The sequence below is a fragment of the Anser cygnoides genome, chromosome 10 (genome assembly GCF_040182565.1).
Source record: "Anser cygnoides isolate HZ-2024a breed goose chromosome 10, Taihu_goose_T2T_genome, whole genome shotgun sequence".
Lineage (NCBI taxonomy): Eukaryota > Metazoa > Chordata > Aves > Anseriformes > Anatidae > Anser > Anser cygnoides.
Window position 1 is genome coordinate 14,451,945 of NC_089882.1, and position 25,332 is coordinate 14,477,276.

At 51.5% G+C, this 25,332-nt stretch overlaps 1 protein-coding gene and 1 long non-coding RNA gene across 6 annotated transcripts; one reads left to right on the forward strand and one right to left on the reverse strand.

Moving 5' to 3' along the window:
- The first annotated feature begins 901 nt into the window (after window positions 1–901).
- LOC106037941 (uncharacterized) lies at window positions 902–4,542 on the forward strand. Its single transcript, XR_001208330.3, has 3 exons — window positions 902–2,457; window positions 3,265–3,405; window positions 4,339–4,542. It is a non-coding gene; the product is annotated as an uncharacterized lncRNA (long non-coding RNA).
- A 1,957-nt stretch (window positions 4,543–6,499) lies between these two features.
- GATA2 (GATA binding protein 2) lies at window positions 6,500–25,082 on the reverse strand. 5 transcript variants are annotated; one of them, XM_048073368.2, is made up of 6 exons: window positions 24,349–25,082; window positions 16,795–17,267; window positions 15,458–16,057; window positions 12,582–12,760; window positions 9,434–9,559; window positions 6,500–8,553 (listed from the first exon to the last, which is right to left on the reverse strand). In XM_048073368.2, the coding sequence occupies exons 2-6, from the start codon at window positions 17,021–17,023 to the stop codon at window positions 8,254–8,256; spliced, it is 1,434 nt and encodes a 477-aa protein (XP_047929325.1). In that variant the 5' UTR covers window positions 17,024–17,267; window positions 24,349–25,082; the 3' UTR covers window positions 6,500–8,253. The 5 variants fall into 5 exon arrangements, with proteins under 5 accessions (XP_047929325.1, XP_066859251.1, XP_066859250.1 ...); XM_067003150.1 differs by lacking the exon at window positions 24,349–25,082 and adding an exon at window positions 22,149–22,240; XM_067003149.1 differs by lacking the exon at window positions 24,349–25,082 and adding an exon at window positions 17,783–18,196.
- Window positions 25,083–25,332: the final 250 nt, after the last annotated feature.

The following is a 25,332-nucleotide window of genomic DNA, read 5'->3' on the forward strand; positions in this document are numbered from 1 at the left end:
CAGTGGTCCCAGCCCTGGGGCAAAGAACCGGGATGGGACAAATCAAGCCACGTTGCCACAGTGGTGCTAAGCTCCAGCTCAGCCTGCACCTTCTTTTTCTCTGCCCCTTTCTCAAATCAGAGACCACAGGGCTTGGTTGCTGGTGCTTATCCCATGATCTGCCCAGAGCAAAACTGGCTTAGATGAGCATAGATGCAGGCTCTGAGGGGGTCAGAAGAAACTTATCTATGGCCCAGGTGCCACTTTGTGTCCCATGGCTCGTTAGTCCTGTTCAGAGCTGGAGTGGAAAGACTCGGGCATGGCTGGATGTCTTTGTGCATCCTAGTTTCTTTGCAGTTTGGGGGATTCTGGCAGAGGTGTAAACGTGAGCAAAACTTTATTCCAGTGGATGCGGCACGTAACGAGAAGTTCACCTTCAGTTAGAGAGGATCTTAATATGACCTTCTGTAAAAAAAAAAAGGGGGCATTGTTTTGAGTTGTTAAACAGCTGCTGTGTTCCACCCCGCTAATGGTTGCAATTCAGTAGTGAATAGTATAAGCCTTAAACAGCCGGTAAAATAATTTGGGATCTTTCCTTAGGGGGGGAAGCAGGCAAGTTACTCTACAAAAATAAATTATTATTCTCTCTTCCTAGGAAATGAAGTGTTCTCCTTTTCATCACCAAGTGGGCTGTCGCACAAGATCTCTTCCCGCCCTTCTGTGCTGGAAACAGCCCAGCGCTGTTTGTGCCGCTCTTTTGCCACCTTCACCTTCCTAGGAAGCAAGAGGCAGTTTCCATTTGGGTTCGTGCATCTTCTCTGTTTCCTCCAATGACCCCGGGCTTTTTCTCCACCTCATCCCAGGTCTTCTTAAAAAACAACCCTTCCCAAGCTGCTCATCTAGTGTTGTGCACAGGCACAAACACCGTCCCCTCTCTCCAAACAGCCGCGACTTGCCTAAAAGAGAAGCAAAACTTTTGCTAAACCACTCCCTCCTGCTGAACGCCGGGCGTCCGCTCGGTACACGCTGTGTCTGCCTTTGCAGGGGCAGGACTGAAAAGCGCCAGGCCTTGGGTCTTGGCCTCCATCGGATGAACAATTTCCCCTTGAAGGTTACTCACTTCCTGTTTTCCGTATTTAGACAATCTGGGCCTATAGGGAGGCTTTGATTTGTTGTAAGCTTCAGCTGGTTTAAACGTTAAGTCGCAGGAGACCGAGGTGGGAGGAGGAGGGGAAAGGCCTGGAGACAAATTAGGGCCATTTAATACCGTGACTGTGTTCTCTCGCAGTTTTCTAGTGACCATTAGAGCATGTGAAAGGAAGGTCAGGGGCTGACAGCATGGGAGATGGAGTCAGGGCTGCTTCACAATGGGCTGGGGCGAGCGGCAGTGTGTGCGTGGGGCTGCGTAGCAGTTGGGAGCAGCTGGGCGATGCATGCCAATGACTAATTTCTCCAGTGTGTCACTTTTGCCACACGCAGCTGTATGGAGAGGCCAGCAGCACTCCAACAACGACAGGGAGGAGCCTCTAACCTGCAGAGGAGAGCGCTGTGCCCTTTCTGAGTGCCTATCAGCACACACCACGTGCCGATGTTTGCTCAGACTTGCCCAGAGGTCTGCTAGGCCGGAGCGAGTCAGCACTCGTAGGCAGCTGACAGGGCAGGTCACGTATTTTCGGTGCCTGTTCTGCAGAGGGGAAACTGAGGCACGGAGTTCTGCCGCTTTGCCTGTTATCAGAAAGTGAGCGTGGGAGGGATCGTGGTGAGTCCTGGCGGCAGCCGAGCAGTGGTCTGTCTCCTGAGATGTGCTTCGTCCTAAAGAGCGTGTTCCTGTGCTGGTGGGATTTGTGCTCGGGTAGAGAAAAACTGCATAGGCTCAATATCCCAGAGGGGCTGTGGGCACGAGGGTTACCTGAATGACTTTGGACTGCTCCTTTTTGTTCAGCTAGTTCCCTTCTAACAGATCAACTGCCAAATGGGGTGCTTTTACAAGGGTCTACCACAAAAAGAAAAAAAAATGTAGAGAAAGGACTGAAATGCAATGGGAAACGGTAAATGAATGTGAATTATACCGCAAAATCCTGTAGGAGTTTCCAGGGGCACCTGGAGATCACTCCAGCTGCATAACCTGCTGCTAAAAGCCGGTGTGGGCAGGTGGGATTGAATGAAAGAACCAGAGAGAAATAGTCACAACCAAAATGCCAACCAAAAGAAGAACATAATGTTCTTCTGCTCCTCTGTCCCAAGGAAAGAAATGTGCCACAAGGGAAGAAATCTGCCCATCCTCTCTGCCTGACAGAACGTGGGCAGGAGGACTTGAGCTCCAGAGGAAAATAAAATCACCGAGGAAGACTCAGGTGAAGCACTGAAGAGTTTAGGAGAAACAAGAGTCCATGTTCACGCTCTGGTGTTGATAGGCCCGACTTCAAATGATTTACGCGTGCCTTCGACCCTCCTGAGCCAGAGCCAGCTTTCCTCCAGGTAACTCCCCGCAGCCCTGAGTGCAGAACCACACAGAGAGACGCGGTATATAGGCAGGTAGCTGTTTTCTCTTCTCCTTGGCACTGCTGCATAGGCTGGGTTAACATTATACTTCCCTGATTCAGTTTTTATAGACCAAACAGTAGCAGTTCCCTCCCTCAGTGGTATGTAGAAGCCTTTCCCTGAAGGAGGGGTTAGTTCTCTATTGTGTTACTACCTGGTGGCTGCTTTTTTTTCTTACTTTTTTTTTTTTTTCTTTTCCCTATATCTCCTACCCTGCTATAACATTTTGCTCAGCCAAGCTTTTGGCGTTCAGAAATGCAGCTGAGTGCAAATGCAGTGTAGTTCTTCCTGTAGCATCTCCCAAAAGTTTCGTCTGGTGGGGCCCTCAACCTCCCAGCAGCACTTTTGTGCAATCTGAGCCCTGGGCTGAGGACAGCTCTGTATCTTACCGGGACACATCAGATTGAATCAGGATTGACTGCAAAGCTGACACCACGGAGAATTGCACTCAACGCCATTCAAGCAAATGGTGCTTCTGAATCGGCACCAGCCGGCTGCCCCGATGCTGAGGTTTTGATCTGTTAGATCCAGAGCAGCCTGGTTTGCACTCATATCACCACGCTTAAAGAACAGTCACTTAATCTCACTTAGAAATGTTTACTCGTGAGGACCAGATGGCCCAGGGAGTTGAGCTAAACAAAGCATTTTACTTCTAGGTCACGCATTCTAATCCAGTCCAGGTTGGCAATAAATGAACATATTCACCTGATAGCCGCTTTTGGCTTCATTTTTGGTGTTTTTCAGGCTGGTTTCCAAGGGGAGATGTCACACCACAAAATCTCCCTCCGTGCCCTGCCACAGTTGGTCCTGATTTGACTGTCTCTGTGGAGAAGCTGAGGATCAAATGCTCCGTGGCGCCAGACTGTTTTCTTTTGCAGCCTGCAGGTAAGGGGAAGTTGTCCTGTGTCTGGCTGTGTCGTGCCTGCTCTGTGGATGGGCAGGATTTCAGTTTGCAAAGCTGCCAATCCAATCCCCTCCACCACCATGAAATTCATTTAAAAAATAGGGAAATGTTTAATTGCAGTTGACATATAGGCACTCTCTGCTGTGAACTCTATGCACAATCACAGATAACAGTATCAAAATTAATGCCTGCTTCCCACTTGTCCTGCTATAAGCAATAAACGTTTGGCAAGTCAGTAAATAACAAAATTCTCATGTGGCCATCTACAGGTCACCAAGATACTTAAGAAGTTTGCGTTAATTATACCACGTTTGCCATCAAAGAGGGTCTATTAACCCTTTGAGCTGTTGTAGGAAAGCTGTGGAGTCATTTGGAAGCAAATAAATGAAATCTTGTCACTAAAAGTGCAACCTTCGCAAAAAAAAAAGAAAAAAAAAAAGTTTGAGGCAAAAAACCTCACTAGACATCATGGAAAATAGGCTACCTTTTCAGCTTTCCTTTTATTTATTTTGTATTTTGACATCAAACACTCCCTGTAACCTAATCTTCTTGGCTTTTGATGTGGCTGTGGAGACATGACAATTAAGCACGGCTTAAAACAATAATCCCAACAACGGGAACCAAAGGCAAGTAATGTCAGGCCCCCCCCCTCACAAAAAGCCTGTTCCCCCAGTATCTGGTGGTAGTGAAAGGACCGTAAATCCCAATTTGTTGCCTCAGTATCTGCTGTGTGCTTACACTTCGCGTTGAACTTTACACACTTGCTCCATTTCCATTCCCTGCTGTTTGTTTTTCTTCCGCTATGCAAAATGTCTGGAGACAAACACGATACACACGTTGCAGAGAGATGGTTTGATCTTTCGCAGATTAGTGCCACCTGACAAACACGGGATTATTTGTTATCTGTGTTGCAGGAACCGCTGCTGACCCTGGTCAGAAGAGGCACGCTGCTCCCTGCGCTGGGGGGGCTGCAGCACCCCTCCTGCCAAGCTGATGGATTGCGGCCCCGATTCTGTGAGCGGATCGAAATGACCCCGTGAAAAGCCTGCGGAGAGGCAACTCCAAGGTAAACCCTAATCAAAGCCTGTACGTGTAATGTGCAACCAGAGCAAATGGCTTAATTATTTTAAATTATTTTAAAATGGTGTGGTTAGTTTTCCCATTCTCTCCTCCAAAGACTGACTCAGTCCGAGTTTAGTTATAACCCCGTTTTAAACCTGTCTGAGGATGAACATGTTTCCTCTTAAATGAAGCTTGCACGGTATGCCATAAACTCCTTTTTTTTTTTCTTTCCTTTTTTTTTTTAAATGGGTGTTTGCACTAAGCCTTGCTAAACAAGTTAGAGAGATGATTAACTCGTCTGAAATGATGGAGGAAGGTCTCATCCCGGTTGTGTGTGCTTTCTTCAGCACATCTAGAGCTGCTGCAACTCCTTGTCATTTGCTAGCAGGGCTTGCAAATAGGGCTGAAGAGGAGGCTGCACAGCCCCGTTTGCAAGAAGCAAAGAGAAGCAGTTAGAGAAAGGGCTGGAATTTGTACGCATTCACTGAAAAAGGAACTATTTTTTTTCTTTAATGAGTAAGGAGTTATCCCCAGGCTGGCTTCCACAGAAGTGAGATGCAGCTCCCACTGTGTCAAAGGAGGAAACCCAAAGTTCATTAGCAGTTTTCTAGAAAATATTGTTTTAGTAGGAGTGGTACTCACCCCCACGCATGGCAGGGCGACTTGCAAGTCTCTTTCAGTTTGTAAGGCCCCAAGGAGTTCCTTGTGTGGGTCACACTCGACCATGTGTTGAAAGCAACCGCCAAGTTTTGGTCTTGGGAGCCCTGCCTGGTAAACCCTGTTCTCCGTCCTCATGTGCCAGACCGCACGCACAGCCCCCACGTCTACACCCGTCATCCCATTTCCAGAAGAGCACAGGGCGGCTCCAGGCTGGCTGTCCCTCTTGTTCCTTTCGTGCCACGGATGATGCCAAATGGTAAGAAACAGTTTTTAGGTTCATGATGTTGCCTCTTACACTAGTGCAAGAGCCTACAGAGAACTTTGCCCAGTCTAACAAAGGCTCAGTCTTGAAACCGATTAGGCAGCTGGATGCTTTTCCGTGCTTTTAAAAATTGTTTTTAATTGAAAAGTATTTCTCTAAGCAGTTTAAAATAATGATAATAAAAACCTGCAGTCCATCATTTGCAAAGTTGCTGCTGCCTTATGTTTTAAAACTGGTTTAGAAACTTCAGCGCTCTTAACTGCATGACCTCGTCACCCCAGAACAACACCAGAGAATGAGCTTTTGTACCTGAGCATTTTGTACTAAATCATTCACCAACCACTTTTTTTGTCCTACCCTGCTAGGTTTCTGAAATAGCAATAGCCCACTCTATTACATAAAGTTTAAGCTAATAATTCTACTAGCTACAATGACAACAATAATTTTTCCTCTCCTAGTTAAAAGCAGCCTTTAGGACATGAAGCTGGGCACAAGTAGTTTCACAAAAAAGGTATTTTATTATTCTTAGCAATATTCACCTTGAAGGAATATGAGGAAAGCATACACTTTTTACAGACAATATATAAACATGTTGTACATAATTAACAATAACTTAGTTCACTAATCCAAAAATAAGCAAAATAAAAAAATTAAAATAAAAACAGAAAATACTGCAGATTTTTTTTATGCTGATACAAGTACAAAATAATTTAAATCTCAACTGCCGTTGTCTATGCTGCAGTGACTGACAATATATTGCACTTTGTCAACTGTATCAGTAATCCCTGTCTTCCACCCACATCCCTTCCCCACCCCCCCTGCCCAAATCCTACAGAAATTTGAGTCGGGTACAAATAACGTACAACTGTACCATTGTAAAAGGTAAAAAGTAAAAAGGATCCAAATTTTTACCTCAGTAGATTAAAAAGCCTTATGATTTTTCCTAACAGATTTTGTTTCCTGTTTATTTCCACTTCTATACAAAGTGCACCTATATGCCTACGCAGACCAGAAAAAAGGACGAAAGCAGGGTTTTCCAGGTCTGCTTGGTTCTTAAATTCATTATCAAACATTTGAATTATGTGTTTAGAAAAAAAAAAAAACCAAAACATACATCCATTTTTATTTGTTTTGTTGTTTGTTTTCTTTAAAGCAGGACTTTTGCAGTAAAGGTACAATTGGCTTGATCCAAAAAAAAACAAAACAAAAAAAAACCCAACAACAAAAAAGTTAAAAGTTAAAAAATAAAAAAGCTTGTCACAGAGTTAAGCTTACGTGGTTTACATTATCAAACCCCTCTGCTCATTGGGGCATTTTCATCAGAAGTATAGCTAAATATGTACATTGTATGTTATACTGGAGCTTGTGTTCACGAGAGGCATCAGATCATTACAATCAATAGAATACACTTCACATTGGCAATAGCTTTGTTTTCGGTCATTTACGTACAACGTGGTTTAATAATGGGAGGTTTAATTTTTTTTTTTAATTTTTTTTTTCTTTTCTTATAAAATGCACTACGGAAAACACGACGTTCCCCTTAGAACGGTGCTTTCCCTCGTCTCATCAGCTGTCGCTGCGTCTGGGATTTGACGGATGTGTGAAGCTCAAACTGATTGTCTCTCTCTTTCCCCTCTCCAGTGATCTCAACCTCATTTCTGCCCTTCCTCCCTGTGAAGTCCACCGGGGCCTGGATGCCTGAGACAGCACACGCGCTGGCTGGCTGCGTGTGGACATGGTGGCCACACTGCCGTAAGTTTACCCAAGCAGCTAATCTGCATTTTTAAGCAACAGCTGCCGACACAACAGAACAAAATGCTTCAACCTCTGAAGTCTGGGAGTTGGATGTTTTTATGCCCGGCGATGCTTTTTGCTGTGCTGCAAGCTAGCTGCGACAGTTTCGTAAATGCCTGTATTTTACCCCTTGCTAGTGCAGGACTGCCTTCCCAAAAGTATCTCCCCAACATTTTGTCTGACATAGCTATCTGTTTTGAGGAACAATGGGGTAGCCGGGAGGGGGGCCGTTTTTTTTTTTTTTAAATTAATTTTTCACGTTAAGGAAAAGAATTAAGAAATTGTGTCAAAAATAATCACCATCTTGGGCACACTGAAATCCTGTACTACGGCTGCAACTTTGCTTACCCTTCCTTTTCCCCCTTGCTAGCAGATATTTTGATATGGAAGATAGATGAAGCTAATCCAGGGGGGCTGCTGAATATTGTCCCTCCCCCACCTTAGTTATGAAGGCAGCTTTTCTTACAGGGTAGCCATTGCAAACAACAGCACAAAAACATGCAGTCAGAGGGGTTGAGGCTTTTTGTGGAAAACAAGAACAAAATAAATATGACTTTTTGTCTGATTTCATTTTAAAAATTAAGTTTTTATAAAGATGTCTTTTTTTTTTTTCCCCTCCCCAAAGTCCACGATAGAAATCCAGCATGTGTGGCTTCCAGTGAGCCGATTCCATCCTGGGAGGCTGCTTATATCTCTTTACAATATTCACAGTAATAACAAAGAGAAAAAGGAAAGCCAGTTCCAGCCTCTTTCTTCTGCTTCTGCCATCTTTTGCTTTCTGCTGGACCACTGAATATCGAACAGGTGAGTTCTTCTTTTTCCTTATACCTGAGGGGGCAAAGTGCATTACAGGCACCACTACGCGTTTCTGCAGAAGACCCATCATTTGCAAGGTTTTAAGTCCAGCGTTAAGAGTTAAACCACATGGGAGCAAAGATCCCCTTTTGCCATCCCTACATTCTCTTCTTGGCAGAACATTTTCTTACTTGGTGTCATCTTAGGCAAAGCCCCATGTTCTTAATCTCTGGGTGGGTCTCTTGGTCATCAGATTTTATCCCATGGCTGTAACCATGCTGGATGGGTGTGGATGTCCAAATGAGATGCTGGAAGATGGGTGGATGGGGGTGGGTGTTGGTAGGATGTGTCCAGAGTGGCTGAAAGGTGGCAAATGCCCCATGGGAGCCATGTGGCTAGCAAGGGCAGCAGCGCTGAAAGGAGACGACTTCTCTTGCATGCACTTGGACAGTTCCTCAAAACACTCAGAGCCTTTCTTGCTTTTCTTTGATTTGTTGGACATTTTCCTATTCCTGGTCTGAATTCCTTCCTTTTTCATGGTCAGAGGCCTGTTCACCTGCAAGAAATGAGAAAATCAGGCTCATGCAGACAAAATGACCTTACTGTGCAAAAATGAAAATATTTGGACAGCCCCCGTGTGTTTTTCCTGGATGTAGACCTTTTTCTGGCCAAAAAAAAAAAAAAAGGTGTTTCTCTCTGCAGAACTTGTTTATGTTGATGTGTTTAATAAAACCACAAACACAAAACACAAAAAACCCTAGACATGAAAAACAAATTGAACCGAATTTGGCATCTGATGACTCTCTTTCCCGTCCTTTCAGTCCTCATTCATTTCCTAATAGGAAAGATCAAACTAGGAGGCTCATGGTGACCCAAATTCAGTCCTAAGACATGAACAATCTTGTACCAATAACCTCTGTTACTTATGGTTTAAATAACTTTCTAACATGACAAGCGATTCCTGCTTGAAATTAATTTCTTAAAAAAATATATATAATAAGACAAAGCTTTAGATATAATGGTAGGGGTTTTGGTGGTGCATCGTTGTGGGGTTTTTTGTTTTAAAAAAAAATGAACAGGCCCCGCCGAGATTAATTTCTGCACGGAGCCCATTCCGAATGGCCCCTGTGTTTCTGGAGGGAGACGGCACACAAAACACGCTTAGTTAAAACCAAGTGTTGTAACTCTATTTTGCCTGATTTGCCCAAGCGTTAGAAGCCAAGCTAATACATTGTAATGTCACTGAACTTAGCATCACTATGCCGACAAAGAATGGCTGTCACTTCCCAGGGGAACCTTAGAGACGGGGGGGGGGGGGGAAGGAATAAAACAACAACCAAAACCCTGAAACCTATAAAAGCCTAGTGTACACCATGCAGTTAAGACATCAATCCCAGCTAGGCAAGCAGCGACACATGAGATGAGCAAATACTCACATTGTGCAATTTATAGTAGAGTCCGCAGGCATTACAAACTGGGTCCCCGTTTGCATTACGTCGCCATAAGGTCGTGGTGGTGGTCTGACAGTTGGCACAACAAGTCCCTGCTCTCCTAGCCGCTGACTAACCAAAAGAAAAAGAAAATTAAAAATGTGTCAGCAGGAGGAGGGAGATCATGAGAAAGGTCAAGTTAGGCTCAATATTTAGGTCGGGCAGGATTAATAACAAAACTGTACACAGCATCAGGTCTGAAGGAAGGCTCCTGGCAGTTTTGTATTCTGTGGCGTTGGGTTTTTGTTTAAAAAATGCAAGTATTCTCCTTTGCAGACTGCAGCTTCCAGCCTTGTGGCACCGTGTGTGGAGGGGAAGTAAGGAGGGAAGCAATACATCTCTAACTCTCCAAAGACAAAAATTTTAGGAGGGGGACATGGTGTTTGATTTGTTCAAGGTTCCCTTTTACAGGATTCTAGAATGCGTCACAAAAAATGTATTTTTTTCATTTTTCACTTTTCTTTTTTTTTTTCAGTGACCAATTTAGTGAGTGCCAATGTTGGGACTGGGTTTCAAAAGAGGTAATGATCTTAAAGAATGTGATTTTTTTTACCCCTACTCTGTCCCTTTAAAGATGGCTACAAAAGAAAACCAACCGCATTACTTAACTGGGTGCAGTATTTATCAGAGCCATCACTGAAAATTCAGTTTCCATTTACAAGTGAAAGGGAGAAAACAAAACCGGCTCCAACTTTCTTTAAATATTTAGCAAACCAAATTTCATGCCTTGCAGCAATGATTCTGCTGACCCGTCTGCCGCCTCTGTCCCTACTCACAGTTCCTTGGCTGACAAGCCCTCAAACAACTGTCTTGAAAAAAAAAATAGAAAAGGATCTTTTTAAACCATATTGTTCTGCTGAAACCAAGGTGGGGGGCAGTAAAATACCCCAACCGTTCACCCACCTCCCAGAACAAGAACAGGAAAAGCAGAACAGCAGGTAACCAGTAATTTCTGGATGGGCCCTTCTCTGGCAGACCCCATAATATAATACACTCCTTGTGCAAGCACGGTATTGTTGAAAGTATTGTGGACAAGCTAACTGCACCCCGTATTTGGGGAAAGAATTTCTCATTAGAAAGCTTCAGCCCTGCCTCTGGAAATGGTCAAAATACGATCTATTTTGCACGATCAGATTAATGCAGAGGACTCATTTTTTTTCCCCCCTTAAATTAGCACAGTTTTACTTTCTAATGCTGATCAATTGTACTGAATTTCCCCGGGGCCTTACTCTCAGGGTATTTTTGCAATTAGCCATGAGAACCATCGGGTGAAGCAGCAGCAGCGAGGCTCACATTAAGCGCTGGGCACCCCAGCGAGGCGACAGCGGAGTCCCGGAGCAGCGGGGTTCCCAAAAGAGCCTGGTGCGCTTCCCTGCCAGCCGGCCCCACTGGGAGCTGGCACGGCTTTCTCAAAGCCCAGACTGACCCAGCTCACAAGCGGGGAGCACCAGGTTCTGTTTGCACTTGCCGCTGATTTACGCCGTGGCCCTGTAACTTTCCCAAAGCTGATGGACGACGGTTCAGCAGCTTAGAGCAAGAATCAGGCCCTCTGAGACTCATATATTTCAGTCCCTTACTCGCTTGCGAGAACAGGCCACAGGCAGAAAGAAGGGGTACCCCCTACTGCAAGTACACTCATGCAACCCAAACACAATTAATGCCAGACCTCCAAACACTGACATTATTAATATGATCGCTTTGCTATTGCATGTGAGATGAACAAATTCCCAAAGATGGCCATCTCCTCTCCCCTGCAAACAAGCAAACTACAGTGGAAAAAAGGGGCAATAAACAAAGCTGTAAATCAATTTAAAAAACAACAACAACCACCATTAAAACAACTAAACGAAAAGAAAACCCCTCCAGTTCCCCCCAGATCCCTCACAGGGAGCTAAGTATAACAGTCTCCCAACGCAGGGGAAGGTGGAGACCTCTGTTTGCATATTTGAGATGGCTTACTGATATTCACCCGTGCTGCTTAACTCCACGGCCTGTCCCATTCAGGCTGCAAAGCACTTGAGCCTGAGAGACGATAATGTTACACTGTTGTCTTAACATTTTTCTATATGTCAGTCACTTTAGAAGGCAAGTCATTAAGAAGCTTGCATAGTTGAAATTCTGACTCCGGACAGAAATCTTCTGTATCCCATCCCAGTGTTAGAGCAGTAATGCCAATTTTTCTGCTCTCTGCTGGTCTCCAGACCTCATTTAAATGTGCCCACGAATAGCTAAGAGTCTTAGGCACCATAAATCACAAAGCTCCAAAAAAAATATATTTATTATTCTTAGCATTTTACACATTATTTGTGGAATAGAGTGTATTAGAAATTTCAAAACAGCAAGCATGACTGGCAAGGCTTGCCTATAGAAACTCTCTAAAGCTTTTAGAGTCAGGAAACAGATACACAAAGTTTCCTTATCTTTAACGTACAGATATCCGGATAGGAAACTACTACCAGGAGCTTAGAAAGGACATTTTTTTTAAATCACTCAAATGAAAATACAAAGTATAGGTGACTCCATGGAAAAATAATCGGATTTTTTTTTAAACAGTAGGGGATTGTCTGGGGAGGGAACCAATATTAATATTGCCAGAGAATATAAGAGTGAAAATTACTTCATGGCTTTTATACAAATAATTATTAAGTAGGGAGCAGTAGCTTTGACTCATCTGATTTGTTTTGCTTTTTTAGAGCTGGAACTTTTTTTTTAGTCCACAGTGGAGGACATTCACGCTCATAACCCTTTCGCTCCCAGTACGCTCCCAAAACGTCCCAAGAGGCCAAATAAATGAGGAATTAAATTAAAAGCTGTCATCCGAGGATAAACGGGGAGATGGATACGCGATACCCCACATGCATTTGGCACGGCAGGGAGGCTCGGGACGGAGGCACGATCTCCGGGCTGCGGCGGCAGGGATGCCCCAGCCGGGGCAGCGTGCGGGGGATCTGCCCCGAGGCACGGCAGTGACCTCGGCGTGACTGAGCCCCATCCGCGCAGGGGCTGAGCAGCACTGAGACACGTTTGCCTTGTGCCTGCGTGTGGTCCCTTAGCCCGATTTATCCCCAAACCCAGGAAAGATAGAGATACCTACCAGCCTCCGTTTAGGTTTAATGAGAGGTCGGTTTTGACCGTTCATTTTGTGGTAGAGCCCGCAGGCGTTACACAGGTAATGCCCGGTGCCGTCTCTTCTCCAGAGAGGGGTAGCAGTTGCTCCACAGTTCACACACTCTCTGCCTTCTAAATGGAAACACGAAGAAACCGGATTTCTTTCTTTAAAAACAAATTCACAAAAGCTTTTTGCATTGTCCTTTAGGCATTTTCCACAAGTCAAAACAGTGTGTTAATTCAAGCACAATCAGACAGCAGTGACATCTACAGCACATGCAGCAAGGACCTCAGCGTTTCGAGAACGCCCAGACTCCGGTAAGTATTTTATGTCACGAGCAGAAATAGGCAGCTCATGCTCTGCACAAGGTGAGAAAGAATGACACTGTTATTGTGTCAGATGGAAGTTATCGTTTCAGTAATGAGAACTCCCTTAATCTGCAGCGGGCACCGCTCCCCTCCCATATCTATTGCACGGCGATGGTTAGATTGCATGTTCCCCTGCCATGAATACGCGCACACGTGTACACAAACACACACCTGCAAGCTCACAAGATGTAAAAAAAAAAAAAAGAAAAGAAAAAGGTTAAAAAAAAATCAAAGAAAGGGGTTTTCTAGAATTAAATCTAAACAAAAGGAGCTCCTTTTCTGTGCTTTCTGTTTTTGTTGCAAGCACTACTGGGTAAGAAAGTAAAGCCGAGCAGACTGGGAATAGATACACAATGCCAAAGGCTCAGTTATGATTTTTGTGCTAAAGGCAGAAAGCCGCTGTTAATGCTGATCTTTAAAAGAAAGTTCAGTTTCAGCAAGCACTCTGGAAATTACTGTAAAAAAGAAGCTGTGAGTTCTTTTCTGTTCCTGTGACTTTACAACAATGCAGTTTGGATTTGGTAGGGAACAGTTTACCATATTACTGCTTTATTAGTAGTTTTAGTAGCACAACAACATAGGAAACAGCATTGTAGAATGGCTCTATTAAACCCAGCATGCAACTCCTAGATATGTTTCTGCCTCAGAAAGCCCTCTGCTAAAAGTTCATTTGCCTCCGATGGTTCGAAGGCAGGTCTGCTTAATATAGAAATCTCTCTTAATATAGTTTATGCAAATCCTAAAGTATTTAACTGGAAAGGAAATTCTCTTTTTGCTAATAACTGAAGCAGGCCACGTTGAGTTCAACAGGGTTGTGTCTCCTTTAATCTAGGGAGTGGGTGGCTTTTAAACAACACAGTCTACAGTGAAAAATGAGGGGAGCTCTGCGGCGCTGCATTTGTAGCTTTTGTCCCTCCTAGGGCAGGAAGCTGCAGGAGTCGTTGTGTCGTGAGTCTTAGTTTTCCTACAAAAACACTGAGTGGTCACGAACTTTCCCCAGTTCCTTGCACAGGGGGCTCCCTTACAAAAAAAAAAAAAAAGGCACGCACACAAAAAGCTCCCCTAACACCCCCATTTAATAAAGTCATCGGCAACTGCCGGATGAAAATAAAAAAGCTGCTTGAGATCCCTTTATCTTCAGAGACCTAGGTCATGAATTTGCTTCCAAAATCAGGAGGCTCAGGCTGCTAATTGCCTTTACTTACTAGTCTCTACACTACTAAAAAATACATACGCATAATGGTAAATAATGGAATGCATGTAAATAATGGGAGAGTGTGTTTTTCCTCTCAGAGTAGCCATTTGAAACAGATCTGATGAGACTGTAAAATACCCGATGTTTTTGTTGCAAAACTCATAAGAGATCACATTTCTAAATGAGTCTGCTTTAAAAATAAATGCATGTGGTCTACTCATAAGCCGATATATGCAATGATATGTACGAATTCACACACCGACACATATAGCCACTTATTTTTAAAGGGCTGTCTCAATTCAGTACCAATACACATTCTTTCATTTCCTTCTGTTGCTGAGGATGTTAAACCGGGAAGGTTAGTGGACTTAAGACAAATTTCCTTAATTCATCTGTCTAGTTGTACAACTAATGTGATTTCAAAGTGGGATCAGGATTTCATCCATCACCTAATTTGCTAATTTAGAACTGCACTCTTAGGTAGAAATGCAAGAAAGGGTTGTGAGTGTGGGAAAGGTCTGCAGTCAGTTATTAGGAAGCAGAGAGATGTCTGGTTCAGGAAAAAAGGAGGATTTTCTGGACTTAGGCTGGCGTAAGTTAGCGATGACTGGACACCTTCGTCTTTTGCACTGGTATGTAAACTATATTTGAACTTTTGTTCCTGTAAATTGTGAAGGAAATAAGGCCCTCCGCGATCTGAAGCGGACCGGCCGAGTAAGTTTCGCTTTCATCCTGCGCTGGGGCCTTCTTTCGTATTAACGAAGAGACGTGAAAATTATTGCAGGAGAAATATCTATGGGCAGAAAGTCCCCACGTGGAATTTGGGGGGGGGGGGGGGGGGGGGGGTTAACTGCTTTGGGAGGGCAGGATCAGGCCTGAGTCCCTCGGGGGGCTGCAGCCTGTCAGGGGCTGCTTTTACATTTTTTCCTTGTATAAATCCCTCTTTGTACGATTCAGGCTGCCAGCTCACGCTGTGCCGGCTCCCGCGTCCCTCGGCCCCATCTGAGCGCCCTGAGGCCAGCAGCCACTACGAAGACGATGGCACCCTGGTACAACCCCTATTTCCTAGTTTAAAAACCCAGAAAAGCGGGACCGAGCAGTCACCTGCCCTCCTGTCCCAAAGAGGGCTGACGAAAACACCCGGCCCTGCAGCTGCCTGCGACTTCAACCCCAAAGAGCAAGCAAAGCCACCCCCAACATGCACTCCTGCACCCGGCAGAGTGGCCCTAACCTCGCTCCTTCCCCCCCAGGGCTAGAGCCAACGTGTGGCGGGGCAGGCCGCGGGAGGCAACACTTACCCGAGCAGGATCTGGCCTTGCTTCGCGGCTTGGGGGTGAAGCTGGATGCGGGGCCCCCCAGGAAGCTGCCCGGGTGGAAGAGGCTGCTGCTGTAGTCGTGGGCAGCCGGCACGTAGGAGGGGTAGGTGGGGATGGGGTGGTGGGTGGAGGGCTGGGCCCCCATGCTGGTGAGGCTGCTTCTGAGCGGGCTGGCGCTCTCCATTTTCATCCCTTCCGACAGCGACACTTGGTACTTGATGCTGTCTTTGTCCTCCTGCCGGGCCCCAGCGGAGGATGAAGGGGAGGCAGCGCTGGTGGAGTTGGGGTCCGGGGACACTTCCTTGGGAGGGGTTGGGGGGAAGCCGAAGAGGTGGGAGCCGGAGTGCGAGGCCGGGGTGAGCGAAGACACGGAGGCGGTGCTTGATGTGCTGCTGCCGGGGTACACCGAGATGGCCCCGGGCGCTCCGGCTGCCGAGGGGTGCAGGGGTGTCTTGGTGAAGGGGTTGACGGTCCAGGGGTTGTGGTGGTGGGCAGACAGTGCCGCCTTGCTGCTGTCCAGCCAGGGGATCCCGGGGCTGTGGATAAGATGAGGCCGGCACATTTGACTCCCGGTCAGGCGGGCTGTAGGAACACAAGAGCGTTGGGGATCAGCGTGGGGCAGCTCAGCCCGGAGCGGCTCTGGGAAATCTCCCGGCTCCCGGCCCGGGGAGCTCCCCGGTCTGCGGGCAGCCAGAGGGGAACCGGGCATGGGGAGAGATTTCACAACCCGGGGAAGAGCAGCCAGCCTGGCGCAACAGCCCCTTCTCCCAGACCCCTCCGAGGGGGACACCGGACAGCCCAGGGAAGCTCAGTGAGAAAGAGGGCAGCAGCACAAGGGGCAGGAGTAAGGCACCCCCTCTCCTCCCGCCCCACCCTGGCAATAATTAGCAAACCCCCTTCTGCTCTGTCTTCCGAACTGCTGCAGCGCTCTCTCTTCGGCTCCTAAAACCACCCCCGATTAAAATCCATCGCCGATTCAAATTGGTTTGTATTTTGCATCCGGGAAGTAGCCGTGTCTGCGAAGTTTTACCCTGTGCGCGCACTATTTCCCCTTCCTCTCTCACCCTCCCCTACTTTCCCTCCCCTCCGCCAATGCTTGGTCATCGCTGGGGTTAAAATCCACCCGTGTCTCCCTTTCTATCCTGTTTTCTTCGAGCTCTTTTCCCCCTGGCCCCGACGCACCAGAGCGGCCCCCGGGTGAAACTCCTCGCCTCCACGTAGGACATCCGCCGGCCCGCACGGAAGAGCCTGGGGGGCGCAGGCAGAGGAGGGTGGGGAAGGGGCTGGGGTGCAGAGGAGGGCGGCGAGGGCTCATTTACCGTGTGCCTGGCTGTAGGAGACCCTGGCCCGGGCATGGGCGGAATTGGCGTAGTAGGGGTTGCCCTGGGAGTCCAGGTGGTTGAAGAAGACGTCGACTTCGTCCGGAGGTAGGAGCTGCGCTGGTTCCATGTAGTTGTGAGCCAGTCCGGGGTGATGGCTCTCGGGGTGCTGCCCGTTGAGCACGGCGTGGTGGGTCATCCAGCGAGGCTGGTCCGTGGCCACCTCCATGGCCTCGGGCCTCCCCTCCCAGCCACCCCCGAGACCGGGAGCGAGCAGCGCTCGGGGCAGGGGGCTGCTGCCCGCGGGTGGCTTTTGGAGCTACCGGTGGCTCTTAGGAGGTGGGGATGGCTTTTCTGGAAAGAAGGCCGTTGGGGGGCTGGAGCGTGCCCTCGGAGGGATGGGGGGAGACCCCCGGAGGCGGCGTGTCCCTCTGGCAGCGGACAGGTCGAGGAGGCAGGTCCAGGGACAGCACCTGTAGGGAGACACGGCCGGGTGAGCGGCTCGCCGGCCCCGAGGTGCGCTGCTGGTCCCGGCGGTAAAAGGATGGGGAGGGGGAAGCGGAGCCCCTCCTCCCTCCCCAAAATATCCTCTCCCCCCCCCCCCAAGTCCTCGCCTTGCGCCCTCCCTTCCCATTGCCCCACAAAATAAACACAGATCCCATTTCAAACTTTACCAAGAAAAAAACGGGAAAAAAAAAAAGCAAAAAATCTTCCTTTTTTTTCCTCCTTTTCCCCCCGCTCTCGCTACAAACGTCAACAGGAGTTTTTCCAGCTGGCTTCAAAAGGGGAGGGGGGGGGGGGGGAGGAAGAAGGGCAGATCTAACACGGCGCAGTTCTAGCAAGAACTTCGCCTGACACAAAAGGAAAATTGGAGGGGGAGAGAAAGAGAAACGGGAGCGGGGCGGGGGGGGGGGGGAAAGGGTGTTTAGAGAAAGCAGCGAGCGCGCCCTGGCAGCGGCGCGGCGGCCCCCCCGCGCCCCACACTTACCCGGTGCGGGAGGCAGGGTGCCCCCGCGGGGTGGGCGCCGCCGGCTGCCTGCCTGGAGGGATGCGAGTGCGGCGGAGAGGGGAGGAAAAAAAAAAGGGGGGGAAGAGAAGAAGAGAGGGAGCCGGAGAGCAGAGTTGGGGGGGGGGGGGGGCTCGGGAGGAGGAGGGGGGGGAGCAGGGCGAGCGCGGGAGGAGGAGAGGAGGCTGGCTGGAGGGTGTTACTCAGATGGCAAAGCCGCTGCTCTGGCCGGCTCGGTCCCATCCCCGCGCATCCTATATGAGCGCTGGCGCCAGCTGGCCGCGGCGCCGCAGACGGGCCGGGGCGCGCAGGGCCGGCGGCCGGGCCAGCCAATCCCGCCGCCCCACACCGCCCCCAACCGCACCCCCGGCCCCAAAAGGAGCCGGCCCGGAGGGGGGGGAGAAGGGGGAGCGAGGCGCAGACCCCCCCCTCTCCCTCCTCCTCCTCCTCCTCCTCCTTCTCTTCTTCTCCCCCCCCTGCCCCCGCCCGTAGCATCCTCGCCCGGCAGCGCCGTGGGGGTTTTCCCCGCCCGGGCGCTGCACGCCCCTATAGGGCGGGGAAGGTGAAATTGGGGGGGTCCCGGAGGGGTTGCGGGGGGGGGGGGGGGGTTGGGGATGGAGTGCGGGAAGGGCTCGGGGGAGGGGGGGGTGGCTCCGTCGGGGGCTGCCCCGGAGCGGAGCCGCAGGGATGCCCGGGGCTGGGGATGGAGGGGGGGGGGGGATGAAATCGGCACCGAGGGGACAAACGCGCCCCAGCCCCCCCGCGGGACAAACCCCGGCGCGCTCGTTGCCATCCCGTCCCTTGGAAAGAACCGTCGGAATCGGCAAAAAAAAAAATAAATAAAAAAATAATAAAAAAAAATAAACGCCAGGCTCCGCGCCGACCCGGGGGAGCCTCCTCGGGCCCGGGCAGCGGGGTCACTGCGGTGCCCCCCCCCGGGCCAGATCGTGCCCCCCCTGCCCGGCCTGCGGGGCTCGGGGCCGGCAGGAGGCTGCTGCAGCAAGCACCGGGCCCGGCGAGCCGAGCCGGGCCGTGCCGGGCCGTGCCGGGCCACGAGCAGGGCGCCCGGCAGCCGCAGCATCTCCCGATGGTTTTATTTTCCTCTCCCCCTCGCTTCTTTTTTTCTGTATTTTTTTATTTTCTGGTAGTGGTTTTGTTATTCGCAGTGGCTGGCAGGCTTTTCAGCGGGCAGGGAGCGGCGCAGCCCGGCTCAGCGCGAGTTTGCTGCGGAGTTTGGGGCTGCAGCACCCGGCGGGGCTCGGGCTCTGCTTCGGCCCCATGAACCCGTCCGCTTTGGGGGGCAGAAAGGGGAAAAAAAAATAATAAAAAAAAGAAATCCACCAACAAATAAAAAAAAGGGAAAGTCACAAGCGAACCCCCGCAGCGCCATGGGCGCTGCTGCAGGTCCTGTTTCCCGGGGGCTGCCCTCCCGTTCCTCAAACCTCTGCTTTTTGGGGAAAACGGGAGCGTTCGCTGCAGCCCCCAAAACCTCCGAGCCGGGGCGGGGGGGGGCTGCAGGGCCAGGACCCCCCCGTTTTGCGGGGGGGGGCGGCTGGGAGCACAGCCCCTGCCCGACGGGGCGGCCGGGCCGGGAGCCGCTCGGTGCCGGCCGGGCGGTGCCGGGCCCCGCGGGGGGTGCCCGGGGGGGGGCTCCTAGGGCCGACCCCCCCCCGGCATGGGGGCAGCGCTGGGGTCGGGGGCTGGGAGCCGCAGCCGGCCTCCCCCCGGCCCGGCCGCCCCAGTCACTACGACGCCGGGGCTCTGACGTCACCCGCCGCTGCCAAATTCGCCAGGAAATGAACTTTTTTTGTGTGTTTTTTAAATAATAATAATAATAATGATGATGACGGTAATAATAATAATAAACTCCCTTTCCTCGCTGCGGAGCACGTCTGGCCGGAGAGACGCGGGGCTCCCTCCCGTACCGCTGCCCCCCCCTGCACTCGCCGTGTCCCCCCCCCCCGGGGACCCCCAGGGCAGCCCGGCGGGGTGGGGGGTGCGGGATGCTGGGGAAGGGGGACCCGGCACCGCTCCCCCCACCCCGCACCCTTCCCTCCGCGGGTGTCCCGCACCCCACACCGGGGTCACCTCGGGGGGGGGACACGGCGGAGCCCCTCGGCCCCTCCTGCCGCCGGGGGGGGGGGGTCGCAAGCGGCGGGCGGGCGGCGGCTCCTCCGCCGGCTGCAGGGCACCGAGGGGGCGGCGGAGCCGGCTTGTCCCGGGCCGGGCTGGTTGGCCCGGGAAGGGCCGGGATAGGCGACGGGAGCTGGGCCGGGCTCGGGGGGAGAGGGGCCGGGGAGGGCGAGTGCCCCCCGCGCTGCTCAGCTGCGGAGCGCGCTCGGGGCGCCTTAGGCCGGAGGTGCCAGGGAGGAAAGGGAAACAAAGCGAGGAAAAAAAAAAAAAAAAGTTAAAAGGCAGAGCGAGAAGCAAGCGAGCTTTCTAAAAATCCGGCTTCTCCTTCCACGTCCGAAGCGATTCGCTTTCCACACGCAAAAAGCAACCCACCAAAAAGCAGCCGAGTATTTCCCCCAAACGGATTCTTTCTTTCTGTCTCCTTTCTTTTTTTTCTTTTATTTATTTATTTTTAAAGAGGGGTGAGTATAAAATAAACCCAGGTAGGTCCCGCGGCTCCCTGCTCTGACCGCAGCCGGGCCGAGCCGTGCCCGCCGCCCCCGGCCCGGGCCACCGAGCATCTCCCGGGCAGCTGCTCCCTTATTAATTCCTGGGGATGTTTTAATTATAATTACTGCCCGGCTGCCAACAGCACGGGGCCGCGGTTCTTTTTTTTTTTTCTTTTTTTTCTTTTTTTTTGGGGGGGGGGGGGGGGGGAAGGTGGGGGGGGTTAGGGGGTGGGCTGTTTGTTTTAGGCAGGTGATAAAATCGCAGTTAACGAGCTGATAATTCGTTCGTGTTTGTTTTAAAAGACAAATTGTAAAGATTAATCAGGCGGCTTGATTTATGGCGAGGCAGACCCCGGAGCTGCCCGGCAAGGGCTCCCTGAAGCCCCCGGCTCGGGTTACCCGGGGGCCGGCAGGAGAAGCAAAAACAAAAGGGGCGAGCGGGCAGCGCCGGCTCCGGCTCCGGGCCCCCCCCCGCCTCGGTCCCCGGCCGCCCGGGGGGGTCCGGCCGCCCCCGAGCTGCTGGCACCGCGGCCGGCGCCTCTCGTCGTGCTCCCGAGCCCCTTTGCAAACCCACTGACCCCTCCGGCAGGGAGAAACGATTCCTGCCGAAGGAGCGGCTCAATTCCCGCAGCTCAGCCCGGAGTTCGCCTCCCGAGATTTGCTTTTATTTAAATTTATGTATTTTATATTTTCATTTTTTTTTTTTTATTTCCCCCCCCGCCGTATCCCATCCCCGCTGCAGGCGAGCGGCGGTGCCCGGCGCTGAGCTGGGCTGGGGCTTTTAATTGAATTAATTCCCCCGCCGGGAGCAGCAGCAAGCCCAGCAGCTTAGCTCCGCTCCGCAGCCCGCTCCACACGGCTGCTCGGGCGGCTCTCGGGCAATTTGCTGCAGCCCCCCCGGGAGGGGGGCCCCGCAGCCGGGACGAGCCCGGGGGTGCCCCCACCACTTTCAACCCCCCCCCCCCCCCCCCCGCTCCTTTTTTTTTTTTCTTTTTTCCTTTTTTTGATTCCTGTCCGAGGGGCTCAGTTTTATTAACTTTATTTTGTTATCGTCGTTGCTTTTTTTTTTTTTATAAGAGATTTCCCACATCTGGCAGCACAACTGGTTATTTTGATTTGATTGACAAGTGATGTCATATCGCGGGGGGGGACGACGACAGCATGTTTTAGCAGCACTTAGTAGCGCCTTGTGATGGAGTTGACACCTATGCCCGGGCAGACGCGAAGGCAGAAAACAAATATCCCCAGCCGTACACGCACGCTATTTATTTACACGCCTGGAGCGGGGTTTGTTTCTTTTTCCTTTTTTTCCTTTTTTTTTTTTCTTTTTTCCCTGACCCTGGGAGCTCGGATCAAGGGAAAAAAAAAAAAAAGTGTACCTGAGCCGACGGGGCTGGGGCCGGCAGGGTGGGAGGCGCTCCCCTCCATCAGCCCCTTGCCGGGGAGCCCCCGGCAGCCCCCCCGGGGCCCCCACTCCCCCCTGCCCCCCCGTTTAACGCACCCCAAGGGGACGAGACCTCCCGGGGCGACCGCGCATCCCCTCCCCAACCCCTCCGCCGCCTTTCCCCGAAGCGCAACCCCCCGGCGGCCGCAAGCGGGGAGGGAAGGAAAAAAAAAAAAAAAAAAAAAAAGATAAAAACCTAATCCAAATAACCCCCAACCTTAGCGAAAAGGAAGGAAAAGAGGCAGAGAAGCGCTCGGCCCCGGGGCCGGGCCGCGGTACTCACGGCAGCCTGGTGCCGCCGGTGCCGGCGGGCGGTGTGCGAGCCCCGGGGCGGGCCGGGGAAGGCGGCTGCCCCCGGCGGGGAGGGGGCTGGCAGGGCCGCCAGTGGGCGTAGCGCCGACCCCCCCGCCCGCCGGGGGCAGGTAGAGGAGCAGCCAGCCGGGGGCCGGCTCCCACCGCCCGCCTCCCCCAGGTACGAGCCCCCCCGGGCGGCCGGGAGCCCCGCACGGCCCGGCTGCAGCCCCCCCCCCCCCCCCCCCCACGTCGGGCCCCGGCTTTATTTCCTTGGGGTTGTTTTATTTTTTTCTGGGGAGGGCAACTTCTTGCCTTCTGCCTATTTTTAATTATTATTATTTCTCCGGGTTTTTTTCTCCCTCTGGTCTCGTCTCCGCGTTGCTTTCCCCCCCGCCCCAGACCGCCCACCCCCGTCCTGCGTTAGCAGCACATATTATGGCCGCTGATAGGGGTAGAAAACGACACTGGTACCTCCTAGCCACAGGACCCCATTTAGGCTGCATTAAAAAAAAAAAAAAAAAAAACTCTGTCTCGGGGAATAAATCACGGAATACCTTTTTTTTTCTTTTTTTTTTTTTTTTTGGTAAATCGTCTAAAAGCCTCCTCGCTGTCCCCCACCCGCAGAAAATTTGTCCCCAGAAAATTGCCCCCCAGCGTGGGAGCCCCCGGTGCCACCCTGCGTCCCGTGCCACCCCTCCTTCACCTCCTTCACCTGCGCTTTGTCCGCAAGCCGCCCGGTGCCCCCCGCACGCTGGCGCAGCCCCCCCGGCTGCCACAAAGCCGAGAAAAAGCCCCAGGTTCGCCACGACACCGTGTTTTTTTTTTTTTCCTTTTTTTCAAGTTCCCAAAGAAAAACTCGTGCGGGAGGTTTGCGCACGCACGCGTTTGTCCAGAGGAAGGTATAAATCTGATTTTCAGGCGCTGCCACGGAAGATTTCGTTCGCGGGAGCTCGCTGCACTTTGTATTTTTTTTTTTTTTTAAAGGTTATTTCGGGCGCAGCTGTTTCAGGAGCGGGGAAAGAGGCCGGGCCCGCAGGTTACGGTTGGTTCTCCGCAGGCAAAACTTGGCTGGGGCGCGGGCTCGGCTCGCACCGGGCACCGGCACCGCCCGCGGCTGCCCCCCGCCGCCCCCGGCCGCCTTTCCCCGGGGCTTGAACCAGGCCGGGGTTTTTACACTTCCGACAGTTTATTAAAAAAAAAAAAAAAAGCAAAAAAAAAAAAAAGCCTTTAATTAATAAAGATGCTCTCGGGAGAAACAATCCCCGAGACCAAAACCCGCACCCCTCTTATTGAAATCGCTTTTCTTATTGAAATTGCCTCAAATCCAGGCAGGCTCCGCTCCTGGTGGATTTTTTTTTTTTTCTCTTTGCCTTCCAGCTTCTGCACCCCAAAGCAAAAGGAGGATAAAGAGGGGAACTTTGCACATACAAAAAAAAAAAAAAAAAAAAGAGAGAGAGAGAGAGAGGGCGGTGGAGGAGCCAGCGGAGAGGAGCGGCCGGGTCCCCGATGTGGCTGGGTAGTTTTAAATCATGCAAAGCCCCGTAAAGCTGCCGCACGGGACTGGGACGGGAGGACTCCCCGGCAGGCAGGTGCAGGGGAAGAGCGGCCGGGCCCTGCCGAGCCGCGGCTTTCGAGAGCAGAACAAACCCTCCCTCTTTTTTTTTTTTTTTTTTTTTAATTTTTTTTTTTATACCCAAATCTGCCAACAATGGGAGCGAGGAGATAGGATGTGGCTGCGGGGAGGGGGCTTTGCACACCCTTTCTCCGGGATGCGTCTGCCCGGGCCGCCCTGGGTGAAATGCAACTTTCAAAGATGGAGATTTAAATAATTATCCTGATGACAATGAGGGGGGAAAAGAATTAAAAAAAAAAAAAAAAAAAAAAAAGCGACACCAAGGACGGCGGCCCGGTGGCCCCGCTCTCCGCAGGGTGCCGGTGCGCCCCGGCGAAGCCCCCGCGGCTCCGCCGTGCCTGGAACCGGCCCCGCGGGAGGGGGCTGCCGGGGGGGTGCAGTGCTTTTTTTTTACGGGGGGGGGGGGTGTCTTTTTTCGTTCTTTACAAAACCCCACCACTTTGTCCCCGGTGCCGGGGGGGGAAACCGCCCGGAGCGCTGCGCTCCGGCGGCGGGACCCCGGTGCCCCCCGCCCGCCCCCGGGGCCGCGCAGAGTCGCGCAGCCGCATCCCCTTACCTTGCCTTTCTCCCGTCCGGGGTTTTTCTTTCAGTTTTCCGCCCGGTGCCTGGAAAGCCCCTGCTCTCCCCTTCCGAGGGCTGGGGAGGGGGCGCCGGCCGCGGGGAGCCTCCCCCGTCTGCCCGCTCCGGTGGCGCGGCCGTGCCCCGGCGGTGGGAGCGCGCAGCCCTGCGGAGGGGCTGCCCGAGGTGCGCTCTGCTTAAAACTGGCAGCAGTTTTCGAGCTGAGCCCTTTTTTTTTTTTTCCCTCTCTCTCTCTTCTCCCTCCTTCCCCCCTTCCCTTCCTCCCTCCCTCCCTCTCTTTTCCTCTCTCCCTTCTTTCCCTCCCCTTCTCTCTCTCCCTCTCCTGCATTCAAGGATGGCACAGCGAGCCACTGTGTATTTATGTACATAATAAGGCAGCTCGTCCCCTCCACTTCATTTGCATCATTACAATATCGGTACAAGCACATCACATTGTCTGTTGCTTGCACCTTTTGTTACGGTTGCTGTCACAGTCTACGCGACTTGACTTTCATATTTTAAATGAATTGATATTACACCAACAGCACGCTCACATCCCAGGCGCTGGGAAGCCGGGCTCCGGCGCGCCGGGCGCCGCAGCCCCGAGCCGCTCGCTTCTGCCTCCGGATCCCAGGGAAGGTGGGGTGGGGGGAGCCGCTTTGTACTATCAATTATGGCTATAAAATATTACTATTCGTATTAATTTAGTTTCCACTCCTTGGTGACGGGGGTGATTTTTTTTTTTTTTTTGTATTGGCCAGCCTGTTTTTTATTTTTTTGTATAACCTCGTGTCTCTTCTCCCCGCTCTCCCTTCCCAAACTCAGTCTTTCGTGCTATGCACCTGCACCTAAGAGAGGCAGCGGGGGAGCTGGAAGAGGCACAAGCAGATACCACACGACGGAGTCAATTTATAGGTGGAAAAGAAACGGTAAAAACACACATTTCGCAGCCCACCAAGGCGACCCAGCCAAAACGAATGGG

What these genes read in the sequence shown, in the direction of transcription:
- GATA2 (XM_048073368.2), bottom strand. Translation starts at nt 17,023, where the DNA reads ATGGAGGTGGCCACGGACCAGCCTCGCTGGATGACCCACCACGCCGTG. An exon ending in TTAAACCTAAACGGAGGCTG is followed by an intron (nt 9,560 to 12,581) that starts GTAGGTATCTCT and finishes TCTTTTGGTTAG; the next exon opens with TCAGCGGCTAGGAGAGCAGG. An exon ending in TCTACTATAAATTGCACAAT is followed by an intron (nt 8,554 to 9,433) that starts GTGAGTATTTGC and finishes CATTTCTTGCAG; the next exon opens with GTGAACAGGCCTCTGACCAT.